The sequence below is a fragment of the Gopherus evgoodei genome, chromosome 14, assembly GCF_007399415.2.
Source record: "Gopherus evgoodei ecotype Sinaloan lineage chromosome 14, rGopEvg1_v1.p, whole genome shotgun sequence".
Taxonomy (NCBI): Eukaryota; Metazoa; Chordata; order Testudines; family Testudinidae; genus Gopherus; species Gopherus evgoodei.
Window position 1 is genome coordinate 21,881,976 of NC_044335.1, and position 17,037 is coordinate 21,899,012.

At 41.9% G+C, this 17,037-nt stretch overlaps 1 protein-coding gene across 2 annotated transcripts in view; it reads right to left on the reverse strand.

Annotated features, from left to right (window-relative positions):
• TOP1 (DNA topoisomerase I) overlaps positions 1 to 17,037 on the reverse strand; it is an 80,275-nt gene that overhangs the window by 31,050 nt on the left and 32,188 nt on the right. For both annotated transcript variants that reach the window (XM_030533186.1, XM_030533187.1), the window contains exons 3-5: positions 15,213 to 15,315; positions 3,722 to 3,848; positions 3,116 to 3,171 (exon numbers count right to left, since the gene is read on the reverse strand). In XM_030533186.1, the coding sequence (XP_030389046.1) occupies positions 3,116 to 3,171; positions 3,722 to 3,848; positions 15,213 to 15,315 (286 nt within the window). The remainder of the gene's footprint in view (positions 1 to 3,115; positions 3,172 to 3,721; positions 3,849 to 15,212; positions 15,316 to 17,037) is intronic.

Sequence of the window (17,037 nt, forward strand, 5' to 3'; positions counted from 1 at the left end):
GCAGAACAGGACAGTTTGCTCTTTCACAGCTGTATAGCTTCTGTGGCGCTGGCAGATGTAACTCAGAAGGCAGAGAACAGATATGTGCTGTTACAAGGAGCCATTTTTATGGCATTACTTATAACCAAGACTTAAGGTTCCAGACACTGAAAAGTATCACCACAGGGAAAAAAAGTATTCGTTTATCCTGTACAATTTATTCTCCCTGGAGGTAGAGCTCTGTGACTTTTTATTATCATCGCTATTATTAAAATGTTGTCTGCTTTATATAAGGAATCTTAATGCAGAAACATCTTCAAGCACTTGGCAACAATAGGAAATGAAGTTTGAGACAGACACTGTAGACATTGCAAAATTGGAATAAACTGGGTACCACATTGTTCCCGAGAATACACATCTAGCTCGCCAAGATATAGCCCAGGCCATAATGCTTCCAACCATCCTCCAAATCTTATTTTGGGTAGTTTAGATTTTTTGGAAGGTGACATACTTCTAGTGAGCTTGAAAATGGAACATTTCAGTGGGAGAAATATAAACTACTTCCCTATTAGCCTGTTTTGAGACACCAACAGTGAGAGTCTGGGAAAAGTCTTGAACTGGCATGAGGAGGTAACGATGCACTGGTTACACAGAGTGCTACAGTTGGAACCTGGGATAAGCCAATTTCGTTAGCATGAGAGGGCCAAGTGTTCCCAGCTAAGGGCTTGTTTACACTTGAAACGGGGCAGTTGCACAGCTGCAGCTGCGCTTCTGAGCGCTTCAATGCAGACACTACTATGCCAACGGGAGGGGTTCTCCCATCAGTGCAGGTAATTCACCTCTCTGAGAAGTGGCAGCTAGATGCTAATGGAAGAATTCTCCCATCCACCCAGTGCTATCTACACCAGGGATGAACTACTAGCTTAACTACAGTGCTCAGGAGTGTGGAATTTTCCCACCCCTGAGCAACACAGCTGAGTCGACCTAACTTTTTAGTGCAGACCAGGCCTAACACACATACATTTGGTGAAACTATGATGGTGCTCAATTGTCTGACTAGAATCACAGTGTTAGAAGGGACCACGAGGGTCATCTAGTCTAACCCCCTGCCAAGAGGCAGGATTTGTTGTATCTAAAACAGAGGTGGGCAAACTACGGCCTGTGGGACCATCCTGCCTGGCCTTCGAGCTCCTGGACTGGAGGCTAGCCCCCGGCCCTTCTCCTGCTGTCCTCCCTCCCCGGCTGCCTCAGCTTGCTTGCTCCACCTCTGGCGCAATGCTCTGGACAGCGGGGCTGTGAGCTCCTGGGGCAGTGCAGCTGCAGAGCCCGGCCTGACCTGGTCTCTGTGCTGCGTGGTGGCGTCAGCGGCAGCATGGCCCGGCTCCAGCCAGGTGGAATGGCTGTAGCGCTGCCAGCCACCAGTGCTCCAGGCAGCGCGGTAAGGGGGCAGAAAGCATGGGGGGTTGGATAGAGGGCAGGGTAGTTCGGGGTGGTGGTCAGGGGGTGGGAGTGTGGATAGGGGTCAGAAAGGAGGGGGGTTGGATGGGGCGGCAGGGGTCCTGGGGCAGTCAGGGGATAGGGAGTGGGGGTCTGTGGATGGAGCAGGGATCCCAGAGGGGCCATCAGGGAATGGGGGCATTGGATGGGGCAGGAGTGTGGGGGGGGGCAGATAGGAGGTGGAGGCTGGGCCACGACCCCCTCCCCTAACTGGGCCTCCATACAATTTACGAAACTCGATGTGGCCCTCAGGCTAAAAAGTTTGCCTGCCCCTGGGCTAACCCATCCAAGATAAATGGCTATCCAGTCTCCTTTTGAAAATCTCAAGTGAAGGAGCTTCCATAGCCTCAGTAGGCAGCATGTTCCATCAGGAGTTAACAAAAGGCACCATGTATGGTATTAGGTAATTAAGGCAACTGCCACTGGCTTATGATAATTATGCTTTACATTTCCAAGATAGTAGTTCCGAAAGGTGCTTGGAGAAGGGCATTTCTCTTTCCTCTACCAAGTCAGAAAAAAGTGTTAAAATGTAGAGTCTGCATGTTCAAATACTGCTACTTGAGAACTGAAACCGAAAGGCTCCTGTATCAAGAAGGGACATTCAAAGTAAGCATATGATTCTAATCAGGTCGAGCACAGGTAGGCTCCTTCTCCTGACTCTCCCTGCCATCATTTCACCTCAGATCAAGGTGAGACTGGGATAAGTTCTCAATAGTGCATAAAATTAAAGAAAGGCAAAAAAAAGGGGTGGAGGTGGTCGAGGTTTCCAGCCCTAGATATAAACTGCTTCCAAGGCAGCAGATGGTCAGGCACCCCCAACTGAAAAAAACAGTCACAGGACCCAGATTCATGATCTGAGAGCTGTATTTAAAGGAGTAAACAAGGAAATCTTTATTGTTTGTCAGATGTTAAGAAATAAATGGCACTTCTATTAAAAATTCACAAGTAAATGAACTACAAGTAAATCTAGTGGCAATTGGTACAATTCAATATTCATGAAGTCTAGATTGTTCTTTAAGGATTAGGAAGTCAATAGGTAGAGTAGAATAAGTGACAAATTTTCTGATTTTTTTTTTTTTTTTAATTTTAACAAGTGACCTATTTGCTATTTCTTTACAAACTAGGGTTTGAAATCCTAGTCCCTTGGTCTTGCTTTCAGATAAGCAAGTACCTGGGGGTGTAGCATTATCAACCCCAACTGCAGAAGACAAAATGCATAATGAGTCAAATGCTTGCCACGACACCAACTTTACAGTGGGGTAAGGACTTCTAGTCCCCACTTAACACCATTTCCAGGAGTTTGCTCTGCCCTGGGCAGAACCTAGTTTCCAGATCACTGGATGAAAGCATTCAAGAATCCACGGTAGGGAACAATCCTGCATGCACAGAATAGACCAGATGTCCTGACAAGTCTTTTCCCCACCACTGACTTCTGGGAAGTCAGCCAATTACCCAAAAGTGCATCCATTTGCTTGAGACGGAAGTTCTTTATATGGAGGAAAGATGTCACTGAAATATCAGAGCACCTGCCTCCATAAACTGGCTGGGAGGGGCCACAACAATTTGAGGATTGGGAAACAAAGCAAAAATCATGACAAACTGCTATATCAGATTACAGACCTCAGACTCAGTTTCTTACCTGGAGAAACCATTTTCCTTTTCCTTCTTTATTTTTACATCACCAGAAGATTTGCTCTGAAAGAGAAAAGGGGACAGAGAACGTGAAGCAGGAAACAAGTGCTAGTACTACTTGTAACTTAGTCCTTTTAGCACTGACTAAGCACACCCAGGATGCCTACATCTTTGTGATCAGCTACATTCTGGCCTTCCATTAGTATCAGTTGGCAAAGATCAAGTGTAGTTATCAGTGCAATATCTGCTACATCTCATACTGAGAAACTGCAGCCTGCTGTTGCATAGGATGAACTTATCTAAATGACCTTGGACTATTATGACTATCTAAACCTGACACTGAGTTCAGAGTGGAATTACAATAGGAAAAACGTAGAGCAAGCTCCTTAGTGGTGTAATTAGGCACAGCTCCACTGTGCCCATTTACACCAGTTGAGTATATGGCCCCTATAGTTTGTAGCTTATAAGATACTGAGCTTTAAGTCTCAAACTTAATTTGGGGTTAGTTTCCACTATGAGATAACTAAAAACTATAAGTAGTTCTTGTGTCTTCATGTAGTGTAACAGTTAAAGCAGAACTGCTCCTTCCCATTCACATTCAAGAACTACGTACCTTTTCTTCCTTTCGTTTCTCCTTGTCTCTATCTTTGTGTTTGTCTTTGTGTTTCTCTGAGCTGCCATCTTTGTGTTTGGTTTTTTCTTTCTCTTTGTGTTTCTTTTCCGAGGAATCTTTGTGCTCACTGCAAGATAGAAGAGTCAGTTCAATGAGGGGCTGGCAGTTAAGAGGCTTGACCAAGGGGAACAACTTGTTAACCTAACTCCTAAGGCATGAAACTTACAATCACTTGAAATAAAGTTAAATTAACAGGAAGATACAGCAAAACAGTCAGATTCATGGTATTTACTTTCTTCAGAAGGTGAAGAAGGAACATGGGGTAAAACCACAACTGCTAAGTATTCCAAATCAGGTTAACAGCATCAGTATGAGGTTGCCAGTGAAAAATCACAACATGATGTATTTACCATGGTCCAACACTTTAGCTTGGCTCTTCACTGTTCTTGTTTCCAATTAAATCCTGAAAGGTCACAAGTGAAGCAATATTGATAGTCACATTCCACTCCTCTGGGGACGTTTAGATAGTAAGTAATAAAAACAAATTTTGTAGTTCTGACATTTTCATCCAAGGAACTAAATTGACTTTATAAACATTTGATAGGTGATTATTCCCCTATCGACAGAGGAGAAACCGAGGCAGAGAAAAGTTAGTGACATGCCCAGGGTTATACTAAATCAATGGAATAAAACTCAGCAGTCCTTAACTCCTAGTTGCTTGCTCTAACAAAGCTACTCTGAACCTCTGTCAAAATAACTATACAGCTCAGCACAATTGACTCTCTGCTCAGGAAAAGCTCAAGTCGGAATAACAATGACAAGTCACGACAGGAGTGCAGAGATGTTACCGTGCCTAGTTTTAGCAAATGCTATTAGTTCATTGACACTCAGATTCAAGTGCTGCAGATTACAACATTGCCAATCAAGTGTTCAAAAATGATAAATGAGTCTGCAAAATCATGATTAAAAAAAACAAGGTTCTTTTTATTTCCCCTTTTGGTTTCTGAGCCTTTTAGGATCCACTCTAATCATATTCTCAAGTTTTCCACTGCAACTATAAGGGCTAGATGCTCAGGTAATTACTTGATCCCAAGAGATGGAGTCTTATGAAACACACCAAACATCAAGACTCATGTTAAAAAAGTCACAAGAATTGGCAATGCAGAATTAGCAGCACTGTTCTTGAAGCCAAGCAGCAACTCTACTAGCTGAACATGTCTTAGATAGGCTTGTTCACAAAACTGTATGAAGACCCATTAAAACAAGGAAGAGACCATGGCTCCCTGCAAGACATATGGGGGAGGGGGAAGAAATAATTGGGTTCCCATTCGTGCTGTGGATGGTGAAACACCAAGCATCTTGCTTGTCCTGACACAGTTCGCAGACCCAGTTCCATCAGGACTACAACTCCCATAACGTACTCTCTCTTTTATCACTGTTATTCTTCATTGTTTTAACTTAGAAAGATCCCTGGCCTTAAGGAAACATTTTCCATCATTCCTTGGGTTTAAGCTGTGTATCAAACATAAGCTACTTCACCTTCAAGGTCCTCCACAGCCTATCCCCACACTATTTATCTCTCGTTCAGTATCGAAAAGTCAGCTCCCACCTGTGATCAGCTTAAGAGACCAGCCTTCACTGCCCACTTGTTAAATTTTCAAACAAGCATCTTTGTACTTTTTTTCCATGCTGCCCTTCACATAGAGAGGAGCTCTCCATAAACATCCACAAAGCTATTCATTGTTTTCCTTCGAAGCCCTCCTTAAAAACTTTCCTTTGCTTGCAAAAATCTTGATAAAGGTTGTGCTGAGACCACAGCCTACCCTACTGGCTAATACAGACTCATTGCTTGCTGGTACTCCCCCAATCAACCAATCCATAGCCATCTGTCATCTCTTCATGGACATGTCAACTGTAAGCTTGTTTGGGGCGGGGCTGTCTTTTTGTTCTGTGTTCATACAGCACCTAAACTGTGGGGGTCCTGGGCCATAATTGGGGCCCCTGAGCACTACAATGCAAATAATAAACTAATAGCACAAAGCTTTATGAAAATGTACGCAGCTTCCTTATTTCAGTCATTTAACACTCGAGTGCAAGTAAAGACACTCTGAATGATGATACACTGAGAAAAAAAAAATCACATCTAGGATGCAAGATGGGAGGGAGCTTTTGAGAGACACAAGTTCTCCAATTCTCCTTTTGTTTCTACCTGAACAAAAAGGGACGTGCAGAAATTGAGCTGCTGGCCTAAACACCAGAGAAAGAAATGAGTGTGTTCTTCAGCACCCAGAAAGGTTGTGTAAGATAAAGAGATGGGCATCTAAAATTACAGTACACCATTGTTCACACCTGTAGGACTGCAGAGAAAAACCTGACTTCAACCTCATCCTGTACACATACAACTCCTATGGTCTCCTCCAGAGTTGCACTTGATAAAGCTCTAGCCAGAGGACCACGCTCAAAGTGCCATATCGTAATATGCATCTCTCTCTCTCCAAATCCAAGCCGTTAAGGAGGAAGATCCCAGTTCTGATGGCACTCACTTTACGCCAAGCAACACCTAAATGGATTTTGAATCTACTGCACACAGTATAGTGCAGAGCACTGGGAAATTGCCACTGCATTAGGACAGCCTCTCCTATTGCTGGTTCAAAACAGTAAGAATCAAAAGCTTATATTACATTAGACGGAGGTGGTCCTCTCACCAATTCAAGACAAGTGCCTCACTACGAAGTCTCCAGACAGAAGTCAGTTTCCATTTAACTCTCTGGTGACAGGATTAGATGAGTAGAACAGCGTACAAGAGTTCCTAGAACACTGAAGGATATTAAGTATTTCTAGAGTGCCACAGACAGATATGCCATACCACAGATTGCCTGTTAGCACAGATTTAAAGACCACATACTGCAGACAACACTGTACATGCTGTGTGATTGTAACAGCAGTACACACAGAACTCTGAACTGAATTTGAAAAGTCAAGTGGATGCCTGCTACCACTACACTTATGTTGTTACCTCAGATATATTTCCCAGCTTCAGTATCCTAGAGGGAAAATGAAAAAGACGACAAGCTGATGATTCTCACATTGTTTGTGAGCTTAACTTACGTAATTATAAAAGTGCAAGAGAGGAATGATTAAGGAACAGCCCAGGTAGAACAGCAGAAAACTATTGCAACAGGTGCCTTGCGGGTTTAGAAGACAGATGCATGTGGAGATGCCAGTCGGGTGAGAAAGGTAATAAAGCTATTTATCTCCCACAGTAGAGCTTAAACCTAGACTTGTGTCTGCAAGTCTACACTGTTCTATTTTCTGACCAGCAGATTCCTGTCACCCCACATTCTTCTGTGGCAGGGTAGGCAAGCTCTGGTACGCGTGCCAAAGGCGGCATGCAAGCTGATTTTCAGTGGCACTCACACTGCCTGGATCCTGGCCACCGGTCCGGGGGGGCTCTGCATTTTAATTTAAATGAAGCTCCTTAAACATTTTTAAAACCTTATTTACTTTACATACAATAGTTTAGTTATATATTATAGACTTATGGAAAGAGACCTTCTAAAAATGTTAAAATGTATTACTGGCACGTGAAACCTTAAATTAGAGTGAATAAACGAAGACTCAGCACACCACTTCTGAACGGTTGCCAACCCCTGTTCTATGAGTTTGTTTTTAAAATCCCACTTGCATGGCTTACTAAATTCATCCAAATACAACAACAGCTTTTACAGCAGTTTGCATCTATGAATCTCAATGCAATACAAACAACAATGAACTCAGTTCCATGATATAGGGAAATAGCGTTGTCCCTATTTCACAAGTGACAAAGGATCAGAAATTAAATGTCAATATTTTCAAGAGTATCACGCTGCTTCTGGATACCAAACTCAAGATTCCATACCTGTAGGCCTCATTTTCAGAAGTGCTGGACACTCATGGCTTCCACTTCCGTTGTGCGCAAGGTCTGGAGTTGAGCAACCAAAAATTGAGGTCTCTCAAAATAAATCAGCCGCAACTCTTGAAAATGTTGGTTTGAGTGACTTGCTCATTGCCAAATACAATATCACTCGTGCAGTCAGAAACAGGTCTCAGCTTCTGACCTTCAGGCCTGGGTCTTTACCATAAGACTATCCCCTTCCTCCCTTTGCTTTTTGGCAAGGCAACTTACTTCTTGCTTCCAACACCTTTAATAGTCGCCTCTCATTGCTCTTCAGAATGTGAAGCAGCATGGGGAGGGAAGGCTCAAAGATCCTAAGCACCCTGGGTGTTAGCCTGCAAAGCCTATTTCTAAGTAACAGTGATATAGGTGGTGAATTCTGAGATTTCCCCCACCACCATCTTTCCTCCCATTATAAGGCTAACAGAGCTTCCCTAAAAAAACAAAATTCCATCTGCTACTTGCTCTGAGGCAAGAAGGAAAATGTATTTTCTTTCTCCCATTCATAAACAGATTGCTTGCCACACCTACACATTCTCTGGGCACCAAAATACAGTTCTGATTTTACAGACAGACAAGTGTGTCTGAAATCTGACACACTAAATAACAAAAGCAGGCTCATGCCATCCTGCCTACCTGGAAGAGCCTGATTTACGTCAATGCCAATGAGCGATGCGCGTTGTCTGGGAACACGCTGGGGTTGCAGACTTCAGCCAGTAATCCTGGCAACAGTAACAAGAGGCACAGTTTTCCCAAATGTACCCATTTCAGCGAGCAAACACAACGTGTTTTTAATCAGGCTAAGACAGCAGTTCCCCAACTATGGGTCGGGATCCCATTGTAATGGGGTTGCTAGGGCCAGCATGAAACTTGCTGGGACACAGGGCTGAAGCTGAAGCAGAAGCGCCATCCCAACCTGGAGAGGCGGGGCTCAGGCTCCAGCCCCTCTCCCCCTACCCAGGGTCATAGAGTAATTTTGTTGTCAGAATGAGGTCACAGGGCAATGAAATTTGAGAACCCCTGGGCTAGGATATCTAGGGAAGCCTCCAGGGGAAACACTTCACAGTTTGGCAACTATAACAGAAGATGGCAACATGGTATCTCTTCCAAGGCACCATCCTTAACCTTCAGAACAGGTCTCACCCTTCCATAGGGACAAGGATGCCTAAAGGTATGATTAGGGTAGATGTGTCACATTTTGAAGATCAGAGAATCCTTTTCTGGTCATTTCAGACTTTACACACTACTTGGTTTCCCTCTTTAGAGAAAGACATGATGTGATGCAGCCATAGGATGATGACATATATCCTATAGTCCTTCCTCTGTACCCTTGCTTTTGTTACCTCAGTTGCATCCTTCCCTGCAGCTAGCCAGATTAAAACCCAAAAGTCAGAAACCTACTAAAGAGGATCAATACAAAGTATAAGGCCTCATATGACTACCGCTAACCCCCACCTTCCTGTTCAGGAATACATTGTAAAGTCTAAGCATATTTATATACCCATATATGCACCCACACTACAAGGTTGTATGGGTGTAATTATTTCAGTACAAAAGGTCGCCCTCCCTAAACAGACATAGTTATACCGGTACAACATTTGTGCTTAACCAGCATTTATCTGATCTAAGGAATAGGTCTGTTAAAACAATAGTATCTTGCCTCAACAATACTTGGAATGCAGCAGGAATCTGTCAGATATCTTGGAGGAAATAAGAGAAATTAATTTAACACCTCATAATAGGCACACATCAGCCAGTGCCCCACAGCGTACCATCAACTCTGTTTCCTGTCTCTCCTTTTAGAAGGTTTGTATAACACAATATCTCAGAGGGTTTGGGGGAGACAGGGGAAGAATGATGGAAATGTCAAGTGCAACAAAAGAAATCTGTCTCCTTGAAAACTCTAGCAGTATTCCCTCGATGAGCTGCCTAGAGGAAAATGTGATGGAGAGCATTTTTTTTTAAATTGGGGAAGGAAGCAGAGAATGCGCATCTGGCAGCAGCTGCTTATACTGTGATCAGATGGAAAGCCAGAAGTGGAAAGTGTTTCCAAAGGATGGCAGACGGCTTTGAGTACTTTAACACAGCATTCTCCAGGTGCCATTTATGTACAATAACAATCCCCCTCCTCCCCTTCTAACGCTTTTTCTATCCCAGCTTCAGATCACAAGCAGGGAAAGATGTTTTATCTAAAGCATCTCTATTTCCCCTCTAATTTTCCCAGCTGTAATTAGCTTGTAGTACCATAGCTGTGTATTTTCTACTATTAAGCATCAGAACTAGTTGCAAACAGCACTTCGGTGTGACAACCGATATCTGTTAGAATCCAACTGAAGCCTAAGTAATAGGCAGCTCTTAATTTATAGAAATCTTAAACCAACGGGGAGAGTACGGAAGTTATACTGCCTGACTTACTGCAATGCTGTTAGAAAGCTATGATTACAGTCAGACCAATAAATACTAGTAAAGGCCAAGTTTTCAGCTGGCCTGCATTTTGTATTCCCATTGTTAGAGGTGCACCACCACAGAACAGAACTGGGTGTAAACCTGTGTGGGCCCAAATTGTACAGCTGAGCTACCAATTCATGAGAAACCGACTCCATGCCTGCTGAACTGAATGGGAATCTTTTTATCCACTTCCACAGACAATGGATCAGGTCCTTAGCGAACACTAAATTGGGAATAAAACAGAAGGCCAGAGCTGTAATCATCAGTTAGAGACAGATGAAAATGAAACCTCATGTGTGTGTAAGCTCTTTGGGACTGGGACCAGGCATAGCATACATATTCTAGGCACTACTGAAAAGCAATAATTTTACTATTAGAAGACAGTTTTCCCACCAGATAGCAGCCCAAGGTCGATTGTGGACACAGAGAGGGATCCAACCCTTTTTGGTCCCTCCCGCAGCAAGCACAAGGAAATTTTCAAATGGCCCTTTTCTCTACATGCACAGATGACCAACCACATTTCCTCCATCTTCTCCTTCCCTCTGCCATTTAGATAAATGGTTTGGGGGACAACACATGAAATATGGTAAAGAAAAAGGGAGAAAATCCAGAATTTTCCATGATCTGAATTTACCTGTGTATGAGACAAGTAGCTCCTCTCCCCATCCCAATTCTTGTTTTGCAAAACAAAAATCAAGAAATCACCATTGAGAATTGGATCTATAAGCCCTACTACACCCTCAACATTTGTTCAAAAGCAGAAGATAGCAAGAGACATTTTGTAACCAGAATGAACAAGCAAGCTGGAGGAGGATTTTTCTGAAGCTCAGACACTTGTCACGCTGACAATATGGATCAGTGCTGCCAATGTGGGAGTGGGGAGTCTCTTCACTCATATACCACAGTACCAGTTTTCCGCTGATTTCAATTTATTGACAGCCTGCATTCCATGCACAAAAACCCAAGACACACGGAAGAAAGAATCTCTCGTTATTTCAAGATTAAAAACAACCACCACCGATCTCTGTTAAACTCTCTGATTCAAAGACGTCCATTATTTTACCAAGTCTTTTTGTTTGATGCATTGAAAACAGGTATTTCAGAGATCATTTATCACAGATTAATTTACTGCATTTTGCCTTTCCAGGCAAAGAACTCTATATTTAATGTGTTCATTATTCCTTCATCTGGTGTTTATTTACAAAAAGACTTCTGAGTACTACTCAATACATTGATGTAGATCTATTCTTTGACATGGTATCTGCTTAAGTAGGCTTTACTGTATTTATTTATTTTTAAACAGGGCGAAGAAATAAATAAAAAATAAACCTGAAATGTAAAAGAGTGCTATTTTTCCCCAGTTTACTACATCTGTACTTGAGTGGTTAGGATATAAAGCTGTCATCCAGTGAGTGGGAGAGGATGAAACCAGAAAGTGAAATTAAAGAGTTCTGCATACGAGGCCAGCATTCTTCTACCACATGAGATCATGATAATCTATTTTAGATATTTTTAAAGCACTTATCACTTGGCAGCTCAGAACCATGATCCGACCTCCCCCTCACACAAAGACAAGATGTAGAAATTATTTTTATGCAGGGGAATGTTTTTGCCCTCAACAGAAGTTTATAAAACAACCGTGTTTAAGAGAGATGATAGAGCTGTCAAATTATTAGACACAGAGACATGGAGAGTACAGGTCTGCTTCCTCTACAACAGGGAATTGTTCCTAACTGCAACCTTCAATTATAAAATTCTCCCCTTTGGACTAAGGAGATTAGTTTGAGCCCCTCTCTGCCCCCATCATCTCCCTTACAAAAAAGGAATATATATTAATGAGTTATGCATGACACATTTTGGAGGTGCCAAAAGCAACTCCATAGTTAAGGCTGACTTAACTTTTGCACTTAAAGAAAATATTCCACTTCTTATGTATGAAAGATACATAATACATACATCCTCCACAAGTTACAGCACTTTGCTGAGTACAGAATGGATTTTCTGAGAATTTGTAAGCAATTCTGTTAGTCTGAGTTAAATTTCTTAAAGGACCCATTTTTTATTTTAGCACCAGGTGTTAGATCTTTTCTGAGCCCTAATGATCTTAATAATAGAGCAACACGCTCTTCAAACTCCCCATATACTTAAAAACTCACCGAAATCTCATGCATTAGCTAAATCTATTTTTAAAAAAGTATTAATAGCTTTTTTTTTTTTGGCAGTTATTCTTCATAGGTAAAGTTTCCCCTTGAGCACAAGCAGACAAATATGTACTACTTCAGAGTTCTTTATGGAATTTTATCTCCCACGGTTCTCAACAGGACTGAAGTCATGGGCTTCCCTTTGCCAAAATGGACAGTTTCATTCACCTGCTCTTTTCCACATCCTGATAACAGAAGGGTTATCTTCCCTAATGTAGAAAAATGGGAAGTGGTGGCCATTTTGGAAGACAGCATTTCTTCATGAGTTTCTGGAAATAAGTCCCCCCACTTTTAATCTCTGAACAGACTATTGATCCTAAAAATAATATTTTCAAAACCTACTTGTTGCACCAGATATATTCAGAATAGTAATAAGAGGGACAATGAAAGATACTTAAAATGAGTCCTAGCCAACAGGGGCAGCTCTATGTTTTTTGCTACCCCAGGCACGGCAGTCAGGAGGCTTGATCACACGGATTCGGTGGTGTTTCTGTGGGAGATCTGCCGGTCCTGCGTCTTCGGCGTACCCGCCACCAATTTGCCTCCAAAGCCGCAGGACCGGCAGACCGCCCACAGGCATGCCACCAAAGGCTGCCTGACTGCCACCCTCACAGCGACCGGCAGGCCACCCCCCATGGCTTGCCACCCCAAGCACGTGCTTGCTGTGCTGGTGTCTGGAGCCGCCCCTGCCAGCCAGTCCACATCCAGTCAACAAATCAAACAAAAATCACCACGAGTATCAATATTGTTTAAATAACCACAGTTTGAGGTAAATTACGACAATACCAACGAATTTTTGTTTCCAGGCAGAAGTTGCAACTTCTTCAGGAGTTTTTATATGTTCTGCTCTCACTGCTCTGACCCTATTGTCATCTTCCTTGAATCCCCTTCCCTAGCTGACTTCCATCCCTTCAGATTCAAACTCCTCATCCTCACCCAAGAAGCTCTACATCTTCGCACTGGTTTTTCCCTACTCAATCTTCCCCTAACCCTCTGACCTTTCTGCTGTGTCTCCTCCTCCCACAGTTAGATTCATGTCTTCTGTTATGTCTCCATTGGAAGTCTCCTCATTTCTCATCCAGGATGCACCCTCTTCTTTCAAATCTCTTTTTAAGAACACACTAATATTTCCATTAATCTTCCCCCAATAGTCTTCCTCACCACTGATCTCTCTGTATCCCTTCTTCTAAAACTGCTGCCCCATATTTTGAGCACACTTTATAGGGCAGGGATTGTTATTTAATCCAGGTTTTATATAGGCACAGTATATATTTATGGAATTGTACTGGTGAAAACTAATAATAAAAATTGGGAAAGAAAAGTTCGCATAATAAAGTCAGTTGTTTCCACGAGTCAGTTATGTCTGCTTTAAAAATAATTGTATTTGATAGAGTGAGCAGCTGCTATGCTGCATATGACAGTGTGAACAGGGGTAGAGTGTGGTGTTTTTTCACTGCTACTCGACAAAAATTCCTGAAATGTTCTTAATGTGTGTATAACATTATTATCCCACGAGTATCAGCCTGTAGTCACGACCGACTGATTCAATAGGCCAAATATATTCACCCTCAGGGACACATTTTGAAAGGGCTGAAAATGCACATAAACACATGCACCTGCAACTTGTGTGCACAAAGTGCAGAAGTGAACTGCAAAAGGGAAGTTAGGTGCCTCACAGACCACTTGTGCATAGGAGAGGCAAGTCAACAATATTAGGTAACCATTCACCAAAACTAGCAAGAATTTGTTGTACACACTCAGATATGCTGGTCTTTTCAAAATCACAGGCCGCAAGTACAGCATGTGTACCTGTTAAAGAACTCTGATTTTTTTTTTTGGACATGTTTTGATTGAAGTCCCACTGACTTCAATGGAAGCACGTGTGGAGTAAGGTACTATACAGTGTAAGTAAAGCTATCCATCTGACCCAATGTGAGCTTAAATTTTTAAAAGGGCCAACCCTCAAAAAGCAATCTCTACTAGTAATCATTTTCACTATCTCAGTTATAACCTATCCATTCCCCTCCCCTCAACTTCAAGCTGCCCAAATGTGATTTTTTTAAAAAATATAAACAAATAGTTATGAGCCATTTGAGAATTAGAATTGGTGAAAGATTTTTCTACCTTAGAAGAAAAATCTTTACCACTCCCCCTCTCCTCCCCAAGAGAAGGAAGCTCAAAACATAAAAGTGAGCTTTCAAACTTCAGAAATGGAAAACACATTAGGAGGTATTTGAAGGGCATGTGCTTTGTTAAATTTGCAAAAAAAGATGGTTTTACGTTTAGGTGAAAAACATTTGGAAATGTAGAGCCAAGAACGCACACAAAGAAATTGTGTTAAGTAGTAAGTTGAGAAGTTACAGACTGCTGCAGTAACAACATGTGAGCAACAAGCAGAACATGAAATATTAAGATATTTACTATAAAAAAGTAAACAAAACTATAGAACACTGATGTGCGTCTTAATAATAAAAAGAATCACAGGAACATCGAGTAGTAAGTTAGCAATATGAACTTGGCCAAAATGCACAAATACCTACCATTTCTGAAATTTTAAGATGCATAATGTAATGTTTTTGTTGATAATGAATATACACAGTACCACAAAAAACCAAAAGTATCAATAGTACTGAACTAAAGTTTGCACAGTTTGGCAGTTAATAGTCATTTCCTCAACTGATTTTCAATTACACCAATCTACATTAAAACACAGATCTCCATTTTTAAGATGACGTGAATTAACCTGTACATGTAAGAACGCATGCACTTATCTGTGAGCATTCTTTTAAAACACTTAAAAATAGCAATACTGTGCACATCAATCACCACATTCACTCTTCATATGAAGCCTTGACTGTGGGTGAACAAAGGTTGTGGCAACAGTGACCTGTCAATTGATTTTCCTCACCTATTGCTGTGCTTAGACTTTTCCCGGTCTTTTTCCTTGTCTTTCTTGTGCTCTTTGTGCCGGTGTTCTCGATCTTTGTGTTTATCTTTGTGTTTGTGAGAGTCTGTAAGCAGAAGAGGAAAGGAATTAAGAAATGCAATTGGGAGTATGACTGTGTGTCAAATCATCAGCTCGGTATTTATTTTGCTCTTAAAGTATCCTTCACAATACAGTATAGGAACAGAATCTCAGCACTGAAAGGTCCTACTATACCAATTTGACAAATCATTGTGTTGGGACAAATTAACTCAAGATAGCAGCAGTTGCACATACACCTCTCCCCTTATATAAGGTGACCCAATATAACACAGATTCAGATATAACGCGGTAAAGCGGTGCTCGGGGGGGAAGCGGGAGGGGGGGAAGGGGGGCTGCGCACTCCGGCAGATCAAAGCAAGTTCGATATAACGTGGTTTCACCTATAATGCGGTAAGATTGCTTGGCTCCTGAGGACAGCGTTATATTGGGGTAGAGGTGTATATTAGAACCTATGTTCAAACAATTTTGAAATGCTTTTCAAACATTAAATCACAATTAAGTCTGACCTCCTGGATCTAACAGTTAGGCCACACTGCCTCCAGCAGTATTTAATACTAGAGAAGCGGCCTTTAAGGAATTGCAGTATACTACTCTTATCCACATGGTGAGTGGGTTGACTGGCACAGAACAAGGCAAAAGCAGCTCACAGTGGAAGCCTGTGAACCTTCTCTCTCAGTCTTCTGCAGCAGAAAACAGCTCTCCTTTTAGAGCCCAAACACCACAAAAATATGCAACTGCCTTCAAGAATAGATAAGGCAAGTAAGATGCCTCTGACAGCTCTTCATGATATGCATGTAGATCCCAGGTGGAAGCCCAGCTATGTAGATCAGGGCTAGTCCAAACAACAGGAGGCTGAAGTTTAGACAAAGACAATGGTTTAATAATTTTATTTTCAAAAAAGTGCTGTCTCCCAATCCCACCAGTGCTTGTGGTACTGTACACTACTATCAGAACAAAGTCTTTTAAAAATACCAAAACAAATAGATGGCCCAACACAGGAAAAATAGGAGTAAAACAGGTGGTGTTTTTTGTTTGTTGTTTTTTTTACACACAAGTTCACCTCCAATAGGAGATCCCATTGTCTCAAAGAGGAGATTTTAAAAGTAGCTAAGGTTTAAAGGACAATTTTGTTGACTTGAAGGGGAGAGCCACCTAATTTTTGTCAGTTTCTTCAGCGGTTGCTTCACAGGTTGCACTGCATTATATACTGCTTATAGTAAAAACATACGCAACGCATCCACAAGAAATCCCTCCCTCCCCCTCATTCTAGGTGCACTCTTCTTAATGCCACTAACATGTTAAGTAACTCTCTTCAGGACCTATTTATCAGCTAGAATGCTGTGCTGACTTTGATTCAGAATAGACAGAATAAGCCAGGCCAAAATACCAAACTTACAACAACATGTTTAGCAACTCAATTTGATTTCTGATGATAGCACCATTTCCATAGCGCCTTGTGTCCCAGGATCTCAGAACTCTTCACAAAATGAATTAATCCTAACAACTACCTTGTAGGCAGCCATTATACCCAATTTAAAGATGGGGGACACCGAAGCACAACAATTTAGTGACTTTTCATAATCTGATAGAAAATCTGTTGCATGGAATCTAGGACTGGTCTACGCTACAGAGTTAGGCAGCTTACGCAATCTAATTATCCCCCTAATTATTCCTGTGTCTACTGTACAGCCTTGCTCCCAGTAATGTAAGTGTCCTACTATCCCAATATAATAATTCCATCTCCATG